General features: G+C 44.5%; 1 protein-coding gene across 1 annotated transcript in view; it reads right to left on the bottom strand.

The window, feature by feature from the left end:
- Positions 1 to 26,292, bottom strand: part of LOC311229684 (uncharacterized protein) — a 79,424-nt gene that overhangs the window by 28,940 nt on the left and 24,192 nt on the right. The window contains exons 3-26 of the mRNA XM_084315759.1: positions 24,485 to 24,569; positions 15,732 to 15,748; positions 13,856 to 15,548; positions 13,316 to 13,464; positions 12,675 to 12,692; positions 10,970 to 11,176; positions 9,975 to 10,001; positions 9,625 to 9,687; positions 8,794 to 8,877; positions 8,648 to 8,698; positions 7,986 to 8,117; positions 7,566 to 7,616; positions 7,038 to 7,082; positions 6,704 to 6,760; positions 5,621 to 5,755; positions 4,477 to 4,542; positions 4,363 to 4,389; positions 3,102 to 3,200; positions 2,926 to 2,961; positions 2,140 to 2,223; positions 1,748 to 1,783; positions 404 to 439; positions 247 to 306; positions 38 to 115 (exon numbers count right to left, since the gene is read on the bottom strand). Of these exons, the coding sequence (XP_084171885.1) occupies positions 38 to 115; positions 247 to 306; positions 404 to 439; positions 1,748 to 1,783; positions 2,140 to 2,223; positions 2,926 to 2,961; positions 3,102 to 3,200; positions 4,363 to 4,389; positions 4,477 to 4,542; positions 5,621 to 5,755; positions 6,704 to 6,760; positions 7,038 to 7,082; positions 7,566 to 7,616; positions 7,986 to 8,117; positions 8,648 to 8,698; positions 8,794 to 8,877; positions 9,625 to 9,687; positions 9,975 to 10,001; positions 10,970 to 11,176; positions 12,675 to 12,692; positions 13,316 to 13,464; positions 13,856 to 15,548; positions 15,732 to 15,748; positions 24,485 to 24,569 (3,336 nt within the window). The remainder of the gene's footprint in view (positions 1 to 37; positions 116 to 246; positions 307 to 403; positions 440 to 1,747; positions 1,784 to 2,139; positions 2,224 to 2,925; positions 2,962 to 3,101; positions 3,201 to 4,362; positions 4,390 to 4,476; positions 4,543 to 5,620; positions 5,756 to 6,703; positions 6,761 to 7,037; positions 7,083 to 7,565; positions 7,617 to 7,985; positions 8,118 to 8,647; positions 8,699 to 8,793; positions 8,878 to 9,624; positions 9,688 to 9,974; positions 10,002 to 10,969; positions 11,177 to 12,674; positions 12,693 to 13,315; positions 13,465 to 13,855; positions 15,549 to 15,731; positions 15,749 to 24,484; positions 24,570 to 26,292) is intronic.

The following is a 26,292-nucleotide window of genomic DNA, read 5'->3' on the forward strand; positions in this document are numbered from 1 at the left end:
TTCCAAACCCTACAGTATCTGGTGTTGAGATTCTCACCTGCGGTCCAGCCAGCCCGCCCAGGTAGATAGGTCTCCCATCAGGCCCCGCGATGACTCCAGACTCTCCTTTATCTCCCTGCGCACAGCATGGAGGACAAGTCAATCACACGGCGGGGGCGTTTACACATGAACACTCTGATGCTTTTCAGGAATCAGGATATGTGAGTATTTACTCTACGAGATGGATTATGTAAACGGTTCATTTACCTTATTTGCATATCCTGGTGTCCCGGCTGTGCCTCTCTCCCCCTTTGGTCCAACGGGCCCCTGTCAAAATATGTAAAGCGCTTAACTTTCATCCAAATTGCCGTTTCGACTGAACGTTTTTTTAAATAATGTTTTTGACAGTGAATTTAATACATACTGGGAATCCTGCTCGACCAGGAATACCATGTCCACTCTTCAGGAGAGAGAAAAAAGAAAGAAAAACAATACATGAGAACAATGGAGTCCAAATACTTACCTTGTGCTAAAATAACACTACAGTTTATTTAAACAATATCATATGAGAGGAAGTGCTATATCGTGGTTATTGGCACCACTGTACTGCTGTCATAGTAGCCTTGTTCCTACGACTGCAGCGTAGGGTACCAGTTCCAACAAACCACCATATAGCACGACGTGAGTATGTTATTGCTTTTATACAACTTTTCTTTTACATAATCTTTTTACACATAAGGTTAAACAAAGACCAAAGCTTTATTTTGGTTCTCTGCCACCATGGAATGTCTCTCATCCAATCACAATGTTTGGAACTAAATGTTGTATAAAAGAGTCGGGTTAGTGCAGTGGTTCTCAACCTTCTAGGTTCGCGACCCCTACAACAGAGGGATGCCTGTTCGTGACCCCTAAAACAGAGGGATGCCTGTTCGCGACCCCTAAAACAGAGGGATGCCTGTTCGCGACCCCTAAAACAGAGGGATGTCTGTTCGCGACCCCTAAAACAGAGGGATGTCTGTTCGCGACCCCTAAAACAGAGGGATGCCTGTTCGCAACCCCTAAAACAGAGGGATGCCTGTTTGCGACCCCTAAAACAGAGGGATGCCTGTTCGCAACCCCTAAAACAGAGGGATGCCTGTTTACGACCCCTAAAATGGCGGGATGCCTGTTCGCGACCCCTAAAACAGAGGGATGCCTGTTTGCGACCCCTAAAACCTCCTCGTATGAATGTGTATGCATGTGAATGAATGTTGGTGGTGGTCTGAGGGGCCGTAGGCGTTGATTATTCGCCACGCTTCCGTGAATCTGCCTCAGGGCAGCTCTGGCTGCAATTGTAGCTTACCACCACCGGTATGACTGTGTATGAACGAATAATCGACTCTGTGAAGCGCTCTGGGTCTCATGAAGAGCGCTATATAAATCCAAGTCATTATTATTATTATTATTAAAACGGAGGGATGCCTGTTCGCGACCCCTAAAACAGAGGGATGCCTGTGTACATAGTCGAACAAAATGGTGAACATTTACAAAAAATATATTTCCCCCCTTTTCAGGCAACATTTTTACTTGATTACATATTGGAGGAGGGCTTTAGATTTCAAATATTGTTTATTTCACAAGAAAAAAAGCATCTATTCCAAAAATTCTAAACATGACGTTGTATTTGTATATCCTTCCCCCCGACCCCCCAAAATCACTCTGTGACCCTCTTGGGGGTCCCGACCCCGAGGTTGAGAACTGTTAGTGGATTACAAGTGTCTTCACTTACCTGATACCCTCCTTCGTTCCCAATCAGATCATTATACTACGGTGAGACAAAGTTAGGTCAGTTAGTAAGTCACTTAATAGGTGGTCAAGCAATTAAAATACATTATCGAGTGAGTGAGTGAGTGAGTGAGTGAGTGAGTGAGTGAGTGAGTGAGTGAGTGAGTGAGTGAGTGAGTGAGTGAGTGAGTGAGTGAGTGAGTGAGTGAGTGAGTGAGTGAGTGAGTGGGGGTGGGAGGGAGGGAGTAGGGGAATGATTGAATGAATGAAGTGAGTGCACGAGGGAGTTACAATGACAAGTTAGCATGCTATTTGTTTCTCCTCTCCTAGAAGACAGTATGTGCAGGAAAAGGGACAACAGATTCTTCATGTCCACAGTTTGACTTCCCAACTCACGTCTGACGACTGCTGCACGATCTGTCCTGGAGGCCCGGGGGCGCCCGGAGGCCCCGGTGGCCCTCCATCTCGTCCTGGCAAGCCCTATGTCCAATGAAACGAGGAGGAACAAAAGAGAAAGAAAACCACACATTTATAGGTTACAAGTAGGGATGCTCGATATTGGATTTTTTACTGGTACCGATATACCGATATTGTCCAACTCTTAATTTTACGATACCGATATCAACCGATACCGATATTTGCAGGGTTTGAGTATAAAATATTTTTGCCACTCAAAAGGGCACTTTAGTGTGACATTTCTCAACCGTGGGGGCACATGTAAAAAAAATTTTCTCCAGAGGGGCAAACCATGCCAATCAGAGTAAACGGGCTGTGCACGTCCCTGGTGCTGTGTGGATATCAACACTAGTGGTATGACTCTCAGCCACATATTGCTTGGTTGAAAACTAAAGCTTGTATAAGTAAGGGACGATACACGATAAGGTGTGCCGTTATCAAATAAGAATGCACAATGTAGGGGATAATCACCCCATTGCATAATTTTTCAATTACACAAACATCAAAGTGTCCCACTTGTACCACGGCCCCTTCATTGTAATATGACAACATAATCCTATTCTATTCTCTAATTGACCCATCTCAAAACCCTGTCCTCTTTTCTTGATCCTCCAGTTGCGATTGGAGGTTGAGAAAAGAGGGGCGGGGTTTGACATTATGTCAATTCTTTTAATTAACACGCATGACCACTTTGCTGATAAATCAGAGTTTCAAAAGATATCTCACCGCCTCCCCTGCCAGGCCTCTTTCTCCCTTGTCTCCCTGGAAAAAGAAGGTGTGGGTAAGGAAACCGTTGACGTAAAAAACACTGTTTCTGATATGATATGCGCTCAGCACTGATACTTGTGCAGGTTCCTCTGCAGCCGAGCTGCGAAGGTACAGATTTGAGCTCCTATTCGCACCCATTTTCCGGGGAATCCGTCCATCCCAGGTGGTCCCATCCCTCCTCTCTGCCCCTCTGCTCCTTTGTCCCCGGGAATACCAGGGAATCCCGCCCTTCCCTACAGGAGGTCGAGAGATGGAGACAGAATGAGTGCGTGCTTCCTGTTGTGCTAATAATCCGATACAGGATAAAACAATCATTCAGTTTATGAGCAGAACGTGTTAATGCCACCTGATTGTGAGAAAAACTACAATATGATACCTGATGTATAGGACATTATGAGATAAACTACAATATGATACCTGGGATATAGGACACTGAGAAACACTACAATATGATACAGTACCTGGGATATAGGACACTGAGAAACACTACAATATGATACCTGGGATATAGGACACTGAAGCATGTAAACACCTCATCCCATTTACTGTACTGTACTTACTGTATTTACTATCTTAAAGACCCAATCGGTGATGGCAGTATATTGCCTTTATTTTTACACTCGCAAAATCATTGAAGGCAGACCCTCATTTACAATGATCTGAGTAATCTGCACCTGCTTGGATAAATTACATACTGGTGCTCTAGTGCGACATCTTGTGGCTGAATGTTATGTATAGCACCTTTAAAAGACAGAATAATAAAGATAAATACAAAATTTATTAAAACAAGTATAAAGACTGTTAATAAAATATGTATATAAGTATGGCCCACTAGTGGCTTTAACATTAGTGATTAATTGGACTGGGGATATTTTCCCCCACTCATAAATGTATTGTATAAGCCTTTAATACGAGGCCTTTGACTGCTAAACATGAGATTTACATGCCTTGAGAAGCTGTCAATTATTTTGTTTTCTCTCTACATTAATACTGTTATTAAACATTGGAGTAGACCTGTATTTTGAGTTATATTGGGCTAAGATAGTTCTAAAAAAGCTAAATCCATCTACATTCATCAAACCCTTTGAAAACATAGGGAATATATAAAAAGGTCAGAATATCAAAATACAGTACATTTCTGGATTGTAAATTTAACTGGGATATGAGTTTATACAGTATATGGAATTATGTGCACATATAAACACATGCACTGCTTATCTGCTTATAATGGAATGATGTGTACATATAAACACATGCACTGCTTATCTGCTTATAATGGAATGATGTGTACATATAAACACATTCACTGTGAGAGTTGGACCACTCTGTTCAAACAGATCAAAACAGTACTGACTCTCCTGTGTTATGTTATTGACTTCAGTCAACAGTACTTACCGGTAAGCCAGCGATGCCAGACGAACCCTGGAACACAGAATACAATACATCATAAGACTGTGGGACATGGAAAATAAATTTCAATAATCTGTGCAAACAACATTAACAGGATACCTGTGGTCCTGGAATCCCAATTACTCCGGCCACGCCATTGGTCACTCCAGACCCCTCTTGGTCACGCTAGGAGAAGGGGGGGGGGAAATTAACTACATTTTGGGCCTGCCATCCAACTATTTGTTCTTCCATCTGTCCTTCCATCTGTCCTTTCATCCATCGTCCTTCCAACCGTCCTTCCATCCATCCAACCATCCATCCATCATCCGTCCATCCATCATCCATCCAACCATTCATGCATCCATCCATCATCCATCCATCATCCATCCGTCCATCCATCATCCATCCATCATCCATCCAACCATCCATCCATCATCCATCCATCCATCCATCATCCATCCATCCATCATCCATCCATTCATCCATCCATCATCCATCTACCATTCATCACGCAAACTGTCTAACGCCTGTCCCATCTCCCTGTCTCCCTGTCTTCCTGAGAGTGGCTGTCTCGTGGTGATGACCAGAGTAGCGGAGGTCCCGTGATGATGACCGGGAGGATGTGACCCTCTCTGCGCCGCCCCATGCCCCATGCCTCAAATAGATCCGCCATCAGCTCTATTTTACAATATTTCAAAATGTTCAGTTGCTATTGCATGCACTTATCTGTGTTTCATTATGCATATGAGTGCATGCTTACCAACTGTCGCCTGTTTTATTGCAACACTACTATCACTGACATCTAAGAAGGGAGATCCCCCCCTTGAACGGCCCTTCTAAGGTTTCTCTCCTCCACATTGCCTGTGGTGCATTTTTTCCTATTGCTAGGTTTTAGTGAGTTTTTCCTTACCTTCGCGTGGGGTATGTCTGGGAGTGTTGCATTTATTTATTTTTTATTTTTTGGACTTTATGGTGTTTTTGTTTTGTTCTTGATTTATTGTGATGTTTCTTCTTGACTTGTTTAAAGAATACGTGTCCGGCCCATGGGGACATTAACGTGTGTTGTTACAAATACATTTGATTTGATTTGATTTGATTCATCCATCCATCCAACATCCATCCATCCATCCATCCATCCTCCGTCCATTCATCCATCCATCCATCATCCGCCCATCATCCGTCCATCATCCGTCTATCCATTCAGAACACAACATCTAAATCTATCCCCTATATGAGATAGTATGGATGTTTATCAGGAACTCACATGGCCCACAATGTGGTAGGCTGGCCCTGGTGGACCAGGGGGTCCTGGAAGACCCTGTGGTCCAATGGGTCCCGGCAGCCCTGCCAGCCCACCCAGCCCTCCCTGGCCTGCCTCTCCTGCGACACCCTGGGCACCCTGGGGGGGGGGGACAAACCAATCACACTGGTGTGAGCAAAGCATCAAGTCACTAACTGGCACACAAGGACTGACTGTGGGGATGAGTGAGAGGGTGCACATTAGTCTGAAGGCAGAAGGCTGTAAAAATAAATGTAATAATAATAATAATAATAATAATAATAATAATAATAATAATGATAATAATAATAATAATAATAATAATAATAATAATAATAATAATAATAATAATAATAATAATAATAATAATAATAAAGAAAAGGTGGGGAGAGATTTTCATTCGTGATTTCTTTAACAGATAAGATACAGTAGGTGAGATGTTAGAAAGATAAACGAAGTAAGTAGGTGAGTATGAGGGGCAGATATCAAAAAGAGATCAATCATAACCCTAAGTTCATTCATAAGTAATTCAAGTAATTAAACCTGCAGTATGTAACTGTAAAATTTTATGAAAAGATGATCGCTTCTTTAGCTTCGTTGGGCCGCACAGGAGAAAAATGCGTTGACAGCGATGTATGAAACACAGTGAAACTGCCCATACGAGCTCTTCCAGTCGGGCACGACCCGTGCTGCGAAATCTATAAAATGTAACAGTCTGATAAAATGTGAATGACACAAATGTAAAACAGTGCCCTGAAGTTACCTTGCTTGAATAATTGTACATTTCTCTTATCCGTCACTTTTAACATGGTGCAGTTACCTCTCGCGGCCACAGGGTGTAGTACTCCAGTATATGTTCCATAGTGCAGCTTTAATATCAGAAGTGGTTTTAAAACTTAAACAGGAAAGAGAGCTTCTGAAGCTCCTGGAGGGTTTGAAAGCGTGGAATTCCACCCAAAGTCAGATTCATTCAACAAAAGCAGGCAAGTTAGGGGACAGACATAGCGGAACATCAAAAAGGAAGCAGAAAAGACACAAGACCCAATACTTGCGACACCGTTTACACACCGAAGAGGACGGGCTAAAGTAATCCACCAGCCCGGAGAAAATGCCGTATGAATGTTGCTGGAGAAAGGCAAACATGGAGGAGAAATACCATCTGGTTTGAACCAATCAGGGAATCAGTTCAGTTCAATCAAAGAGCGACTGAAAAAGAAGGGAAAATTTCCGCACACTATCTTCACTTGATGCTTTTATTCAGCGCGACGCTTCGGTCACGGGATCTTCATCTGGCAAACGTGTATGAAATTGCAATTGAAGATAATGTACGAAAATCTGGCCAATAAGATTTGTGCGCCTACCAATTTCAACGTAACTTCTCAAAACAAATAGTAAAACTCACCTTCTCCCCTGCAGCCCCTGGGAGACCAAGCTCACCCTCGTCACCCTGGAGACATGGAGAGGGTGAAGGAAATACATAGAAAGTACACAAATAAAGACTAAATTAATCCTACTGTTTTTTTCCCCCCAAAACAGAATTTGGGGAACAGGACCAATAAATATGAAGGTGCATTTCACCTACAGTACATATCTGAAGTATATTTTGTCCCAGTCATCCATCCGAGCTCACTAGATATTATGTCCATACATCTTTAGGCTATGCTCATTTGCATTCAGCACATGAGGACAAATTAAAGCTCATTAGTCTGAACAGTCATGCAACTTTCATGCAACTTTTATGTCACTCTAGATTGACATCCGTTGATTCATAGATTGACAATTTCTTTACGTCCATCTTCTTTATTGTTCATTTGTGTGTTCAGATCTGAGCAATAAATCAGAGTTGAGCATAAGGCTTGCGGTGTTAACATAGCCTATGAGCAACTGTGGTGTGCATGCAGCATGCACATCAGTCCTTGTATGACCTCACCTTCTCTCCACCTCCACCTGACCCTGGTCTGCCTGGGAGGCCTGGTGGCCCCTGGAACAAAACAAGGGTCAGTCAGACAGTATGATGGAACCAGAGGTAGAGGTAGAAGAAAGTACTTGTTTCCTTTAGATATATTGTGTAGGATTTTAAATTATTTGGAATGAGGACCGTGTGGACTCAACCACACACACAATTGCGTTCAAATAAGCACGTCATCCACGTCATCCGCTGGTTGAGTCTACGCGGTCCTCATACAACGAGGACCATGTAGACTCAACCTCTAAATTACATGAACCATTCATAATTGTACATGGTTGAGTTTACACATTCCTGAGTGAAATGGATGAAAATCTTGTATAATGTCCTCCAATCCAAAATGCTTGCAGACCGCATCATATGACACAGAGTAGAGACTCTCACCGGTAGACCAGGAACTCCGTCCTGTCCTGGAGGCCCTGAAGGTCCAAAGGCCACCGGACCGTTGGGTCCCACAGCCACCGATGTACCTGGGAGGCCGGGGAGGCCTGGCTGACCTGGAGGACCACGTGGGCCCTGGAGAATCACAAACAAACACGTTCACACTGTATGTAGAAAACTGCATTTTTTTGCACTTTTAGAATTTTAGCACTCGCCTGTCCTTGACTAAGGAAAATCACAGTTGACTCACAGTCTTAGTCGCTTAATTTAATAGTCCACTTAATGGACATCTGTCCATAATTTGACATCTGTCAAATTACCACGTTATTGTCGTTCTGCAAATTAATGCGATCTTGTAAAGTAACCTCTACAAACCGAAAGCTCATTTAAGACTGAGTGGATAACTTGATTAATATGACAATAATAAATCCATAAAAAAACAACACTAATTGAATAAAAGAGGTTTTTGTTAACTAAGATGCTAATGACTGATTAGTCAACTAAAACCAGACATTATACCCCATTGACCATATTCCCACGGTGGCCATTTTGCTCTCATGTCATGCTCGGGTTGGGATTCCTTTCCGCCCTGTTTCCACCCTGGGTCAATGTGAATAATGGTCAATGCAACTCTATCAAACAAGTATTTTGTATGTTCAACGTACCCGTATTTTGTCGTGATCTGGAAAGCCTGAGCCTTCCATGTCAAAGAAGGTCTGAAGAGACAGAATTGATGAAAGAAAGATGACATGTCACAAAAGTTCTCAACCTCAAAATAATAAAGGTGGTATTCTTTTAAGCGTGGACGTACCGGGCGGTCCCCAGTGGACGGGGCGGGGGGGCCAGGTGGACCCGGAAGCCCCCTGGGGCCAGGTAAACTCTCCGCACAATCCCCCTGGAAAGAGCAGAGGTCACATGGTTGTACTAAACCAGCTATCCATACATTTATAAAATAATTATGGCAACTCTCTGCACAATATTCATCTCTATATCGCTCTCCATCCATCCTATCCATCCAGCCATCCATAAACCCACCTATCTACCCTCCCATCCATCCATCCATCCATTCATTCATCCATCCATCCATCCATCCATCCATCCATCCATCCATCCATCCATCCATCCATCCATCCATCTATCGATCCATCCATCCCTCTGTCTGTCCATCCATCCAGATATCCATCCACCCAGCCACCCACCCATCCGTCAATAAATCCATCAATCCATCCATCCTGGTAGAGGTGTCATGGTGCGTTCGGCTGGTCCTCGTTAAGTTCACCACCAGGCTTTCCAAGTCGTAAATGTGTTAAAACTCAAGCTAGTTCCATGATTCCATGACGTATCTCTGACCTTTCACATTTGTGGTGTTAGCCCTCCCCACAAATAATGCTTTATCCTGGCAGTAGTAACTACAAGGAGCACGAGACTCGAGAAATATGATATTGACATAATGTGATTCCTAAAAGTTGGTGTTGTCATCAATCAATTTGCTGCCTTGGATCTCATTGGTTCCGACTTTCTGACCAAACTAGCAAGCACTCGACCGAATCACTTCTAACGCACGACTTGGTCACGTGATACATTTTCAACTTTACAACTTCACGAGGGCAGACCGAACGCACCATCATACTCCATTATGTACCTTCGCTCCTTTGGTCCCTGTACTTCCAGGCGTCCCTGGGAACCCTCTTGGCCCAACGGGACCCTGAGAGCCAACAGCAAAGAGAGATTTGAAGGAACATTTAGGGATTATAATAGCAAATTACCTATCTCAAACCCTGCCCTCTTTTCTTGATCCTCCAATCACAACTGTTGCTTCCCTCGGACAAACAAAGCAACAGTTGTGATTGGAGGATAAAGAAAAAAAGGCGGGGTTTGACACAAGTCAATACAGAAGTGATTGCAACCAACTGTGTTGGTGTCAGGCTCAGCATCTATCTTGTAAAATCTAAAACTTAAATCCGCTGAACCACAACAAGAAATGTAACTTACCGTTTTGCCATCTTCTCCTGGATCCCCCTGACAAGAGATAAGAGATAACTTTATTATTCTGAGGGGATGGAGGGGGGTGGGGTTACATTGCTGTCCAATTACAGCACTACAGGGCAATGGTTGAGAGAGAATGTACCAAGGGAAATAATAAGAAATAATACAAAACTTTTTTGAATTTGAATATATACTATGAGTAAGTAAAGTATCCAGTATATACAGGTGCAGTTTACATAAGGTACCCTAACTGGCATGATATACGTCATACATTATACGTTGTAGTCCATGCAGTTTAGGTGGGAGTCAGACACACTCAGTGATCAGACATCCCTGGTTGTTCTCGAGTTCTTCTGCCGTTAGTTCTCCCTGCCCATGGTTGTGGAACCTGATGGGCCGCTGGTATGAAGGACTTGCCGAGGCGATCAGTGATGTGTCGGGGGGGTATGAGTCTGTGGTTGAACGTGCTTCTCATCTTCGCATTTCAACATTCATATCAACAGCGCAGGTGTGCATATAATTGTATATAGATATACAGTGAATGTATAAAGAAATATGTTGGATATTGTAGCAATACATGTAAATGTGAGTGTTACTTTAAGAGAGCTGTTCAAGGGGATGAGTTTTGGGGTCTCATGCGAGAAGGCTTGGGAGTTTAATAAAGAAATTGTTTTTTAGTTTGTTTTTGGCGAAATTCTGGAGTAACAGAAGAGAGAAGGAGAGCTAATTTCCTACATTGAAGTCTTTGTACCAAAATATCCCAGCTGATGTTACGGAATATCATTACCCTGGCTGCTCGCCATTGTAATTGTGTATCGGTATGGAGGAATAAATACCCACAACAAATCTTTAATGGATCTCCCTTTGGCTTTCTTGTAGCCCTTGTAGCTTGTACATAAATACACAGTATGGCTCACCACAGCCAGAGGAATAATACATAGAGTATGAGTTAATGAAACATGTAGCATGACACTCTTAATATCTGGAATGCGAGTACTCACAGCTTCTCCCTCGGGTCCTGGGGGCCCAGAGGGTCCCTCTACTCCCGCCGGTCCTGCCGGGCCTTGTGATCCACTCACCGGCTGCACGAAGGAACCGTCCCCAAGCCGGACCACCTCGGCAGCGGGCCCCGGGGGCCCAGTGGGGCCGGCAGGACCAGCAGGACCACGGTCCCCCTTGTTACCTGGGTAACCAAACCCTGAGCTGCCCTGGGAAGAAACAAAATGGGTAGAATTAGAAAATGAGATGAGAACTTTAAAGGGACACGCCAACATTATGGGAATTCCCTATACATATTCCCTCACCGCTTTCCCCAGAGTCTGGCGAGAAGATAGATACCAGCCGATCCTCCCCCGCTTTCAGTCATTGTGCTAAGCTACAGATGAAGCTATTCAGATTTGGTGCTCTTCTACTGCTCTTGTACCACCCTTCTACCACTTTAGAACTAGCACTCAGGTGTTATATTTCGGGGGTGACTGAGCTGATCCTGGGTCCCCAAGAGAACAAAGGGAGGGTACTTGACTCAAGTGCTCTCCCAGAGAGGGGGTCGGGGGCTCCTGCCCCCAGACCTCCAGAATATTTTAGAAGACAGGTTCTGGGCAGTCTGGTTTGGGGTACTGCCCATATGGAAGTGACTCAATGTGTAATAATAATCGTGTGAAAAAATCGGAAAAGATCGGTTGGAGCTGGGGCGATTGGGAATAATTAAAGTCCATAGTGGGAAGCAGCCCCACTACGCTGAGGGGGATTTGCAAGGAGGGGGGCTGGTGGCTCAGTGACTGAGCTGGCCCTGGCTCCCAAAAAGAACAAATGGAGGGTACTTAACTTAAGTGCTCCCCCAGGGAGGGGGTCGCGGGCTACTGCCCTCAGACCCCCAAGATAATTTTTTATAAGTGGGTTCGGGGCAGTCTGACTTGGGGTACTGCCCATATATTAGTGTTGCAATGCATGATAAGTAAACAGTGAAAAAAGCTAAGGAATCGGATGGAGCTGGGGCGTTTGGGACGAATACAAATTCAAGATGAAAAAGCCTCCCAGCCTGATACACTGTGGGAGGCAGTGGAGGTGCGAAATCTGGCCCGGTCCAGAACAATAGGAGTCACAAAATCAGTTTGGCCCGTGGACTGGTGGAGGAGCGGTAGAGGAGCAGTGGAGGTTCGAGTCTGAAGAGCTGTATCTGTAGGTTAGCTCTGCTTGTAGTCATTGTGCTAAGCTAGGCTAGCTGTTCCTCCTCCACTTTCAGTCATTGTGCTAAGCTAGGCTAGCTAGCTGTTCCTCCCCTGCTTCCAGTCATTGTGCTAAGCTAGGCTAGCTAGCTGTTCCTCCCCCGCTTTCAGTCATTGTGCTAAGCTAGGCTAGCTAGCTGTTCCTCCCCTGCTTCCAGTCATTGTGCAAAGCTAGGCTAGCTGTTCCTCCCCCACTTCCAGTCATTGTGCTAAGCTAGGCTAGCTGTTCCTCCCCGGCTTCCAGTCATTGTGCTAAGCTAGGCTAGCTGTTCCTCCCCCGCTTCCAGTCATTGTGCTAAGCTAGGCTAACATGCAACTGGATTGCTCTCTACTGAACGCACAAAGAGGAAATTGGTATCTATCTTCTTGTCTGACTCTGGAGAAGACAGTAAGCACATTTGCCATAGTGTTGGTGTGTTCCTTTAACCCCAATATATGAATGGACGGAAAAGTGTATTGCTGGTTAGTCCGCAAAGCGTACCTTTACACCTTTGTCACCCTGAAAGAAGAAATAAGACAAGAATTATTAGGGCCGTCCTTGACGATAGACATTTTTAATCAACTACTAGGATTGAATCCTAACTACATAGGATTTGTAGACCCAATCGATACATTGATTTACGTTTCTCACAGCACATACAGTCATGCAGAGCGACCTCTTTTAACTAGTGCTCATCAGTGATGTTATCAGTTAAAAACTTGTTCAGTATGAAAAAACATAATAAAAAAAAAATTACAAACCAATCCGACCGATTAACAAGGACTATGAGCGTCAGCTCCTAGAAATGATTGCAACGGTTATGTTTCAAGCTTCTCGGTGTGTTGATTTAACTCAAACCAACACATGCAACAGCTGTAAGCATTTGTTTGTGTGTGTGTGTGTGTGTGTGTGTGTGTGTGTGTGTGTGTGTGTGTGTGGGTGTCCCATTTAGTTTATTTATGTTTGGAGACACACACACACACACACACACACCTACACACACACACACACACACACACACACACACACACACACACACACACACACACACACACACACACACACACACACACACACACACACACACACACACACAACACACACACACACACACACACACACACACACACACACTGTCCTACCTTTTGTCCTCGTCCTCCGGCCTGGGAGGATGACTCAGACCCAGAGCCGGAGCTGGAGCCGGAGTCTCCCTTTGGCCCCGCGGGGCCCAGGTCCCCTGAGCTGCCCTTCTCCCCTCTGTCTCCCTTGTCCCCCCTCGTACCTGTGGCACCTGGGAGACAGTCACAGATGCTTCCATCACCATCTGAAGGTGTGATCGGAGCCACGCAGGACCTGCTCGACCTGACGAGGGGCCCCAGAGCGAGGGCCCCCAGAGCTCAAAGCCTCAATATGTCAGATCATTGAGTGTGTAAGATCGATTTTACATTCTAGCATAAAGCAAAGCAATTTGCCATTTTATGACATGCCAGAGATGTTACAATCACTATGAGATGATCAGGGCCATGAACAGGTTTAAAGGGGAATGACATCCATTTTATTAATCCCCATAATTATGTTACGCCTGTGTCCCAGGACAGTTCAGTCAATATGTGTGTGAATATGCACCACTCGCTCCTAACGCTAGGAATCAAGGAGAGAACCATTTGGATATCTGATGTCACCCGGATGTATGGTGCTGCTCCAGCACAGGAACTGATGTGTGATGTCACCCGGATGTATGGTGCTGCTGCACAGGAACTGATGTGTGATGTCACCCGGATGTATGGTGCTGCTGCACAGGAACTGATGTGTGATGTCACCCGGATGTATGGTGCTGCTGCACAGGAACTGATGTGTGATGTCACCCGGATGTATGGTGCTGCTGCACAGGAACTGATGTGTGATGTCACCCGGATGTATGGTGCTGCTGCACAGGAACTGATGTGTGATGTCACCCGGATGTATGGTGCGGCTGCACAGGAACTGATGTGTGATGTCACCCGGATGTATGGTGCTGCTGCACAGGAACTGATGTGTGATGTCACCCGGATGTATGGTGCTGCTGCACAGGAACTGATGTGTGATGTCACCCGGGTGTATGGTGCTCCAGCACAGGAACTGATGTGTGATGTCACCCGGATGTATGGTGCTGCTGCACAGGAACTGATGTGTGATGTCACCCGGATGTATGGTGCTGCTCCAGCACAGGAACTGATGTGTGATGTCACTCGGATGTATGGTGCTGCTCCAGCACAGGAACTGATGTGTGATGTCACCCGGATGTATGGTGCTGCTCCAGCACAGGAACTGATGTGTGATGTCACCCGGATGTATGGTGCTGCTGCACAGGAACTGATGTGTGATGTCACCCGGATGTATGGTGCTGCTGCACAGGAACTGATGTGTGATGTCACCCGGGTGTATGGTGCTGCTGCACAGGAACTGATGTGTGATGTCACCCGGATGTATGGTGCTGCTGCACAGGAACTGATGTGTGATGTCACCCGGATGTATGGTGCTGCTCCAGCACAGGAACTGATGTGTGATGTCACCCGGATGTATGGTGCTGCTGCACAGGAACTGATGTGTGATGTCACCCAGATGTATGGTGCTGCTGCACAGGAACTGATGTGTGATGTCACCCGGATGTATGGTGCTGCTGCACAGGAACTGATGTGTGATGTCACCCGGATGTATGGTGCTGCTCCAGCACAGGAACTGATGTGTGATGTCACCCGGATGTATGGTGCTGCTGCACAGGAACTGATGTGTGATGTCACCCGGATGTATGGTGCTGCTCCAGCACAGGAACTGATGTGTGATGTCACTCGGATGTATGGTGCTGCTCCAGCACAGGAACTGATGTGTGATGTCACCCGGATGTATGGTGCTGCTCCAGCACAGGAACTGATGTGTGATGTCACCCGGATGTATGGTGCTGCTGCACAGGAACTGATGTGTGATGTCACCCGGATGTATGGTGCTGCTGCACAGGAACTGATGTGTGATGTCACCCGGGTGTATGGTGCTGCTGCACAGGAACTGATGTGTGATGTCACCCGGATGTATGGTGCTGCTGCACAGGAACTGATGTGTGATGTCACCCGGATGTATGGTGCTGCTCCAGCACAGGAACTGATGTGTGATGTCACCCGGATGTATGGTGCTGCTGCACAGGAACTGATGTGTGATGTCACCCAGATGTATGGTGCTGCTGCACAGGAACTGATGTGTGATGTCACCCGGATGTATGGTGCTGCTGCACAGGAACTGATGTGTGATGTCACCCGGATGTATGGTGCTGCTCCAGCACAGGAACTGATGTGTGATGTCACCCGGATGTATGGTGCTGCTGCACAGGAACTGAACGGGACACTGATTTCATGGAGCCATCAAATGTTTGTGCGGGATTTAAATGTGGATTACATTCTGGTTCTGTCAGCAATACTAGCCTATAAACCTCATGTGGGTGTGAGGACTCATCTTAACACTGCACATGGCTACAGCCTCCAGTGCATCATGCACTGTTTATGGAGCAGACACGTGGTGTGTGTTCACAAACTGACGGAACTGTCCTGGGGCACAAGAAGAACACCATGTGAACAACAAAAAACACACTTGTCCGACAACCAGTCAGATTGTGCTCAAAATTGTGAAATGGCCCTTTTGATGATGTTTTTTTGTCTATCTGTGCATGTGGCCACTTGATCAAGTCAAGAGTCAAGAGTCACTTTATTGTCCCATCAGCTGGGAAATTTGTCTTGGGCTTACACCCACTACAGCCACAGACACATACATACAGACATGACACAACACAATTAACTGACTCCAAACAATACACAATATAAAAGATACAGTAAAGTACCTGCACAGCAGGATGTCTGGCAACACAAAATTAGAATAGTATACACAAATAATATAATATTAATATTATAATATTATAATATACACGATAATATAGCAACCAAATATCCGTTCGATAGTTGCCCTTTATCTGGCACTATATGATGATAATCATTAGCATCAAAACTGAAGTCATCGCTGTCATTATCACCACCACCACCATCACCACCACCACCACCACCACCATCATAATTAATAATCACCTATAGCTATAGAAACAAAACAGTGTGATCACCCACAATGCTAAAGACTTCAAATGTCATCACTGTTGCCATATGAGAACCGTAACTTCATCATGCTTTGCTTGAAGTGTGAGTCTCTTGCGTGTGGGGCACGTCTCAGGACGACCCAACACATTCAAACCTATTGTACAGGACAAGCCGACACATTCAAACCTATTGTACAATTTACATCATAATGTCTACTAATAATCTAGGCGTTGGGTCTGTGTAAGTGTATGTGTCACTCCTTTTTTATTCCTGAAAACTTGACTTCAGTTTGGAGATCCACCCTGTGTTTGTATTATGACAGCAGGGTCATCTGATCAATAGCACCAACTTGCAAAGTCAAATCTTCTAAAACGGATGTTTCCAAGTGTTTTTTCATCCCCCTTTTTTTTTAAACACAAGTCCTCCCTTAGTTCTCCTTCACGCCATCTAGTGGATCTAATATGTATTGCCTTGACTATTGGAAGCAATACAGCAGCATGTCCTACAGGTGGCAGCATAGTATAATAATACAATTGGAACTCTTCCCCCTCCCTTCTCCTACATAGATGGACGTCCAAAATGCATATGAACTTGAACCTCTGCCTTTTGCTATGATGCCCCTAGCTCATGGAATGACCTCCAACAGCCCTTAAAGCTTGAGATTCTTCCCTCTGTTGCAGAGTTTAAAACCTTGATCTCCAACCTTTGTCAATCAAGTTCTAAGGACAAGGCACTACAGAATTTAAAATCAACATGCAGAGAAACCATAGAATTTGAAGTTATAAAAACTGGTTTTTTGAAGGTTATACCTTTAAGTAATACAAGTCTTTACGGTGCACCTCCATGGTGTTTTCTCACCTATTCATCTTCGTCTTTGTGGACAATGGACAGTAAAGACAATGGGTTCAAACTAAATTCTTGCATGCGAATCAAATGAAGTCCTGCACACTGAGCTCTTGCACAAGAAGGCTCTGATGAAGATTTGAACACACACCATACTTCTACGTGATGCCAACAAACCTCCACCTTCTCCTCAAACCTCCACCTCCTCCTCAAACCGCCACCTCCTCAAACATCCACCTCTTCAAACCTCCACCTCCTCAAACCTCCACCACCTCCTCAAACCTCCACCTCCTCAAACATCCACCTCTTCAAACCTCCACCACCTCCTCAAACCTCCACCACCTCCTCAAACCTCCACCACCTCCTCAAACCTCCACCTCCTCCTCAAACCTCCACCTCCTCCTCAAACCTTCACCTCCTCAAACCTCCACCTCCTCAAACATCCACCTCCTCAAACCTCCACCTCCTCAAACATCCACCTCCTCAAACCTCCACCTCCTCCTCAAACCTCCACCTCCTCCTCAAACCTTCACCTCCTCAAACCTCCACCTCCTCAAACCTCCACCACCTCCTCAAACCTCCACCTCCTCAAACCTCCACCTCCTCAAACCTCCACCTCCTCCTCAAACCTCCACCTCCTCAAACCTCCACCTCCTCCTCAAACCTCCACCTCCTCCTCAAACCTCCACCTCCTCAAACCTCCACCTCCTCAAATATCCACCTCCTCCTCAAACCTCCACCTCCTCCTCAAACCTCCACCTCCTCAAACCTCCACCTCCTCCTCAAACCTCCACCACCTCCTCAAACCTCCACCTCCTCCTCAAAACTCCACCTCCTCCTCAAACCTCCACCTCCTCAAAACTCCACCTCCTCCTCAAACCTCCACCTCCTCCTCAAACCTCCACCACCTCCTCAAGCCTCCACCTCCTCCTTAAACCTTCACCTCTTCAAACCTCCACCTCCTCAAACCTCCACCTCTTCAAACCTCCACCTCCTCAAACCTCCACCTCGTCCTCAAACCTCCACCACCTCCTCAAACCTCCACCTCCTCAAACCTCCACCTCCTCCTCAAACCTCCACCTCCTCCTCAAACCTCCACCACCTCCTCAAACCTCCTCCTCCTCAAACCTCCACCTCCTCCTCAAACCTCCACCTCCTCAAACCTCCACCTCCTCCTCAAAACTCCACCTCCTCAAACCTCCACCTCCTCAAACCTCCACCACCTCCTCAAACCTCCACCTCCTCCTCAAAACTCCACCTCCTCCTCAAACCTCCACCACCTCCTCAAACCTCCACCTCCTCCTCAAACCTCCACCACCTCCTCAAACCTCCACCTCCTCCTCAAAACTCCACCTCCTCCTCAAACCTCCACCACCTCCTCAAACCTCCACCTCCTCCTCAAACCTCCACCACCTCCTCAAACCTCCACCTCCTCCTCAAAACTCCACCTCCTCCTCAAACCTCCACCACCTCCTCAAACCTCCACCTCCTCAAACCTCCACCTCCTCCTCAAACCTCCACCTCCTCCTCAAACCTCCACCACCTCCTCAAACCTCCTCCTCCTCAAACCTCCACCTCCTCCTCAAACCTCCACCTCCTCAAACCTCCACCTCCTCAAACCTCCACCTCCTCCTCAAACCTCCACCTCCTCCTCAAACCTCCACCACCTCCTCAAACCTCCACCTCCTCAAACCTCCACCTCCTCCTCAAACCTCCACCTCCTCCTCAACCCTCCACCTCCTCCTCAAACCTCCACCTCCTCAAACCTCCACCTCCTCAAACCTCCACCTCCTCCTCAAACCTCCACCACCTCCTCAAACCTCCACCTCCTCAAACATCCACCTCCTCCTCAAACCTCCACCTCCTCCTCAAACCTCCACCTCCTCAAACCTCCACCTCCTCCTCAAAACTCCACCTCCTCAAACCTCCACCTCCTCAAACCTCCACCACCTCCTCAAACCTCCACCTCCTCCTCAAAACTCCACCTCCTCCTCAAACCTCCACCACCTCCTCAAACCTCCACCTCCTCCTCAAACCTCCACCACCTCCTCAAACCTCCACCTCCTCCTCAAAACTCCACCTCCTCCTCAAACCTCCACCACCTCCTCAAACCTCCACCTCCTCCTCAAACCTCCACCACCTCCTCAAACCTCCACCTCCTCCTCAAAACTCCACCTCCTCCTCAAACCTCCACCACCTCCTCAAGCCTCCACCTCCTCCCCAGTGCTCGATGCCAAGGGCAACACGGTCTCATCAGAAAACATGAATAAAGTACTAATCGACCACAGGAAAAAAGGTAGATAATGTACATTATGTTATAGCCATAAGTAATATATTTATGTATTGTATAAGTAATATATTTATGTTTTGTATCTGCCAAAACAAGTCCAAAACAAATCACAGCGACCGGGAAAACAAACCAACAATGATTGTGGCCGTGGGTGAGTTGTCTCACCACTAGACTAAGCCACTCACCCACCCTGATACAAACACAGCAGTACTATGATAATGGTTCGTTTTAACATTTTTAACGGTCATGGTTAAGATATAAAGTTAAGGTTAGGGTTAGGGTTTGGGTGAGGCTATCAGAAAAGTGTGTCTTGGTAGTCTTGAGGTAAAGACACTTGCCTCCCATGTAAGCGCCCTTGGGTTTGTTCCCCAGCAGGGGAACTCAAATGTTTTCTGAAAACGTTAAAAGTGAAAGAAAACATAATATGTAATACATTTATAATACGTACACATTGTACATTTTCATAATTATGTCAATATATTACTTATGGCTATAACATAACGTACAATATATACCTTTTTCCTGTGGTTGATAAGTACTTTATTTACATATTTTAAGCGAGATTGGGCTGCCAAGGGACCATGCTCCACTTGACACAACGAGAAACCGACCGTTATCATCATATAGACATATATAAAGGCTAGATGACTCACCCGCGCTGCTGGCCAATGGAGACCAACGTTGCCACAGCACGCCCACTGTTAACATGAATGTCTATGGTGCATGTACTATTGAAATAACCATAACTTGCAAAATTTTCAAACGATTTTCAAACGGTTTGGTTTGTTATAAACATCAGAGATGTAGTTATCATACTGCATACTTATAATGGACTTTCATATGAAAATAATTTCAACATGTCCAAGCATCATAGCCACGTTAATAACGTTTGTAATAAACCAAACCGTTTGGAAATCGGTTGGAAATTGAGCAAGCTATGGTTATTTCAATAGTACATGCACCATAGACATTCATGTTATGAGTGGGCGTGCTGCCTGTGACAAGATGGCCACCGGTGAACTACGCTGGAGACCCCGCCTTGCACCATCTAGTTATATATATCTATGGTTATCATCAGCGAGTGTATGATGAACAGGAAGGAACACAGTGCTCATTCTATCCTGTGATAGGACGGCCACAGACTGATTAGGACATGACCTAAACACGGTCTGCAGGGTGGGGAGAGGCCCCCCCCCCCACACACCCACGCGAGCAACCCACCTCGTTGCCCTGGTGAACCAGGCTTGGCCGCCACTGAAGGCGGCCGATATGCGTTGTCGCGTTCTCTCTCTTTAGAATGACCTTGAAGGATGAGGAGAGGGTTTTGCAATCAAATATGTTTTACAGAGTGAATATTCAATATGACAGAGTATTTACACCAACAGCTGAGAGTGGACACAGGTTCTACTTAGCTCTGGGCTCAGCAGGAGTGTTCGTCCCGCTTCTTCCATCACATTGACATTTATACTTTTCTGGTTGGTGTTCTGAGCGAATGAGGTGGCCCTCTTCCAAATTAGCAGCGTGGTTCAGGGCTTACCAAACGACTTAACAAGGTAACAGTTAAAACAGCAAGGATCTCAAATTACAGTCCGTCTCCTGGTGGTTCAGAAGGACAGGCCTTTGCTTGTTTTAATAATAATAATAATAATAATAATAATAATAATAATAATAATAATAGATCAAATTTATATAGCGCCTTTCATAGAACCCAAGGTCGCTTTACAATCAGGACAAAAATAGGGCAAGGAAAATAGGGGGGGGGGGGGGGGGGGGAGAGGGGATGAGGGAAGGTAGGGGATAATGGACCTAATTTAATCTAAACTAACTGATGGGGAAAAGCCTTGGTGAAGAGGTGTGTTTTTAGAGCAGATTTGAAGGTGTCCAGGGTTGGGGCGTTGCGGATTTCGGGGGGGAGAGAGTTCCAGAGGGTAGGGGACGCCACGCTGAAGGCTCTGTCCCCAAAAGTCTGTAACCTGGTGCGAGGGATGGAGGGGAGACCTAGATCAGAGGATCGTAGGTTCCGGGATGGAGTGTACTGGTGGAGGAGATCAGACAGGTACCGGGGGGCGAGGGCATGGAGGGATTTGTAGGTGAGGAGCAGGAGTTTGAAGGTGATGCGGAACCTGACTGGAAGCCAGTGGAGATGGATGAGGGTGGGGGTGATGTGCTGCCAGGGCTTGGTGTGAGTGAGAACCCTGGCAGCTGAGTTCTGGACATACTGGAGCCTGTCCAGGGCTTTGCTGGGTACCCCGAACAGGACTCTGTTACAGTAGTCCAACCGGGAGGTGACGAATGAGTGGATCAGGGTCTCAGCCACAGAGTCTGAGAGTGAGGGTCGGAGACGGGATTGTTGTATTGTTTTAATACAATATACCGTAAATCCTCTAATAGTGGAGGGCATTCAAATAGAGGACGGGTCTCTTATAATGGACGGGGGGTTTGATACATGCAGACAAATACAGGCCGGCTTCCAATACAAGGTCGCAAAAGAAAGTTTATTTTTATTTTTCGTGCCGTGATATAGAATGAGATAAACTCTTGCCAATGCAAATTAAGTGCTGCCTCTCTCTACCGTTCCCGCTACACTCTGACTACATTAACGTTTCCCTACTCTCACTTCGTTGGTGTTAGCTAACGTTGTCATAGCTAGATCTGTGGTGACGGCTGGATGACGTTGGCTTTGTTTGCAAACGTTAGTTAACGTTCGCTATCTATATGGCGTTGGCAGGCGGGGCTGACGTTGTCCAGTTGACATTACACATCATGATGGCTATGATAGCGTTAGCTAAAGCTATAGCCCACACCGTCATCTGGAAACAACACAGATACGACATAAACACTAGTGATGGGAATTGTGGATCTTTGAAGGGAGCCAGATCTTTAGGCCCCCGTTCATCGTTCTTTGTTTTTAGGGGTCAGGGTTACTTGGTTTATCAGTCTTAAAACTACATTTTTGCTTCATCCACGGAATAATCACTAGGATAATGATGGGATAGGATTTGTATCAGATTCAAACATAGACACGTATAGCCCCTGGAAACAAAGCCTCAAATCGTTAAAATGATATCCAACATGAGTGTGATATTAAGCATCCACCAAAGTTTGAATGAAAAAATATAGGCTTTTATTAAGGTGACAAGACTTCCCAGATGTTCAGGGACAGTCCCTGTATTAAGTAATCTGCTCTCGACCATATTCTGCCCCGGAAAACATCCCCGATTTGTTCTTACGGTAAAAAAATAAACGCTTATATCCTTATATCACGTTATAGAAGGCAGAAGGGAAACTGAGATTGTAAATGAACCACGCTTGTTGCAATGGTTGCAATGTTGGATTAAAAGAAACTCTGTATTTTGCGCTTGAATTGAGTGAGTGAAGTGAACAATACAATGTTGCAGTTTATGGAATAGGGAAAAAAAACGGCTCCAACTAAGGATGACTCGGTTCCCTTCGTTCATACCAAAGAACAGCAAGAGAATGGGATCGTTCACAATCGCCACATCACTAATAAACACTCGTCACCTCGGCACCTTTTAGTGGTTACATAAACACGACGAGAAGCAGCTTGCAGAGTCACGCTTGTGAACACCTTGTCAATGTCCACCGAGAGGGCGGTGGCCAATGAATTTAGTTCCTTTGCACTAGTGAAGCCAGAATATTAGTGTATATAGCCTTAGGCCTACTTCAACGCTATTGATTTATATAAAAACTCTGGGTACATACATGTACACACATATGACCTATCACTTGAAAGGTTTAACTTAGATGGAGATGTAGATGTAGGTGGAAAGAAATCTACTTTAGAGAACGGGTCTGTTTCACTCCGAGTGTTTACAGAAGTCAGGAATGTAGCCAAAGCAGTATCAACAGCCGTCGCATGGCATCAGCCCTTGTATCAAAGGTGTCAGTCCTGGTATCAACAATTTCAGAGTGAAGACTTTGGTCCAATAAACCACTATCATAAACAAAACCAGAGGTGAGTCACACGGCATTCATGCCATTCTCTCCAACCAAATTGACATAATCCAATGCATTTTAGGCATGTCCTACTCACCGATCTCTAAGCCTATTATTTGAGGAAACAGAGGACCTTTAAGCCAAGTGATTTATCAAGATCTAAAGGAACATGCCATGTGAAATGTGCTCACTGTCTTCTCCAGAGTCAGACAAGAAGATATATGCCAATTTCCTCTCAATTTCCTAGCTTAGCACAAATGAATGGAAGCGGATACTGGTCCGTATCCGCTTCCATTCATTTGTGCTAAGCTAGGTTAGCTTGCAGCCAGGTATCTTTCTACTGAACGCACAGAGAGGAAACTGGTATCTTCTTGTCTGACTCTGGAGAAGAGGGTACACATATTTATTTTTTATAAAAGAGACTAAAACAATATGATAATATTATTTATTCAATATGTTGAGGGAAAATAATATGAGTAAAGGTAGCATTGGTCAGTTTACTTCCCGTTTGGGCAGATATCTTTGACAGTGGAACATATGTATAGGAGAGTGAATTCAGTGAACAGTTTTTGTCGACAACACAGCTGCGGTACACGTTCCCAGGACATAGACCGTTTTAAACTTGACAACAACATGAACATTCTAAAATTGGGTCAAGTTTATGTCCTGGTACAGTGTTTTATTTTTAATTTTTTTATATCCTCTTTTTCTCCGCCTGATTTTCTATGCTTTTCCTCCCATTCCAATTTAGTTGTTATGCCAATTCCCCCCCCTCCCCTACCTGGTCGTTGTGCGCATGTTCCCCTTACTGGTCGGTACAAGGGAACCCTGAAGTCCACCACATGCTTCCTCCGACACATGGGGAGACAGCCAGCGGCTCTCTTTTTCACCTGGCAGCGAGGACTCTCATTGGTGAAGTGTAACGCGTGGGAGGTCACGCTGCGTTCACCACTTCCTGTCTTTCGCTGAGCAGGCGCCCAGGACCTGACCTGTAGGTGTCGCTGTCCCACAACGGCAGATTGGTACAGTGTTTTCTAACATCAAACAGCTGACAGGAAATAAACCTGGGCCCAGGATTAGCTAGTCAACAAAGAGTGAAGTGGTCTTACCTGAACCTGAGCCGGTCTGTGTGGTGGAGCCTCTTGATGCTGTCAGAGGGGGCTCTGGCACGGGTCGCAGGGTTGCAGGGGTGGTCTGTCAGGTCAGACATAGAATAGAATAGAATAGAATAGAATAGAATAGAATAGAATAGAATAGAATAGAATTAGAAAAGTTATGCTATATTATGAGTTAAAATCATATAAATGATTTTGATCTGTTTTGTTCTTATGGATTGCCTATGTAATTTGTATTTTATGGTTGGAGAATTGTGATATCTGACTTATGAATATTGAGTGAGCTTTGATTCACTGTTTTGTTTGTTGTGATGTTTTTTTGTGAGTAGGCTACTTCAATGTTTGTGGTTTTATATATATATATTTTTTTTTTGTGTTTGTATTTTTAATGTTTGGACCCCAGGAAGAGTAGTCATACTTTGGTGTAGACTAATGGGATCCACAATAAAACAACTTAAAAAAAAAGAAAGAAAAAAAAAATATATATATATATATATATATTTTTTTTTATTATTATTATTTTTTTAAGTTGTTTTATTGTGGATCCCCATAGTCTACACCAAAGTATGACTACTCTTCCTGGGGTCCAAACATTAAAAATACAAACACAAAAGAAATTATATATATATAAAACCACAAACATTGAAGTAGCCTACTCACAAGAAAACATCACAACAAACAAAACAGTGAATCAAAGCTATATATATAGAAATGTTGAAATTAATGACTTGTCTTGTTTCGGTTTTTGTTCTGATCTAGTCAGCATGTACATTTTGCTTTCTAAGATACTGGGATCGACAATAGTCTATTGATTGTACAATAACTTATTATTCATTAACAGCAATGATTTTATATTAACTTGATCGATTGATTGATCGTCAAGTGATATAGTTTGTAGATGATTTCGTTAGAAGACATTTGAAGATTGTGTTTGAAGGTGTACTTGGTTATGTATCTCAGGACTAATGATGAAGTGGTTGATGTATTGAAAGATGAAAGACAGGGTTTATTGTAATAAGGGGTAGAACCTGATAAGCATCTTGCTTCTTCCTATAATTCTTTTGGACAAGAGACTGTTTCATAATTTTATTTACCTTTATTTAAATCTTCTTTCACAGCTAATTATCTTCGTATTTTAATTGTATCTTTGTTATTTTTGTATTATTTGATATTGTTCAAAATAAACTATTCATTCATTCACATAATAGAATAGAATATTCTGGTTATTGTAGTGTCACTGCATCTCGATATGTGGAGTGAAACTGTGGAACAGTCTAAATGTGGTGCTAAAGCAATGTACAAACATGAGACAATTCAAACTGATGTATAAGGAAATGATGTTCACAAGGTACAGGGATGAGGAAGGGACTTGATATTCATGGGTGTTTACATTTTATTTGATTTCTTTCATGTTTTACATATATAGTTTTTGTTTTTTTGTTTTGCATATATATATATTTTTCTTTTTCTTTTTTTCTTTTTTATGTTTTAAAATAGTACACTCATTTGAGTAGTGGAAAAGGGGTAGGATTAAATAAGTGTATACTTATTCCTACTCCTTTTTGAACATGTAGATTGAGTTGTGTTTTGCTTTTGTTATTGTTTGTTTGTATTCATTGCATGTTATTAGTTAGAGCTGTGTTTACCCAAATACGTGTCAAAATGTCTTGTGTTAAACATATAACAGGACAATAGATCACATGCCTGCTTATTATGGTGCACAGGAGGACCCTATAGTAACTATATATCATAGTTTTCATGTTATTGGGTAACAGGTGATAACAACACACTGCTGATTATGT

Source organism: Notolepis coatsorum (assembly GCF_963971535.1).
Source record: "Notolepis coatsorum genome assembly, chromosome: 1".
Lineage (NCBI taxonomy): Eukaryota > Metazoa > Chordata > Actinopteri > Aulopiformes > Paralepididae > Notolepis > Notolepis coatsorum.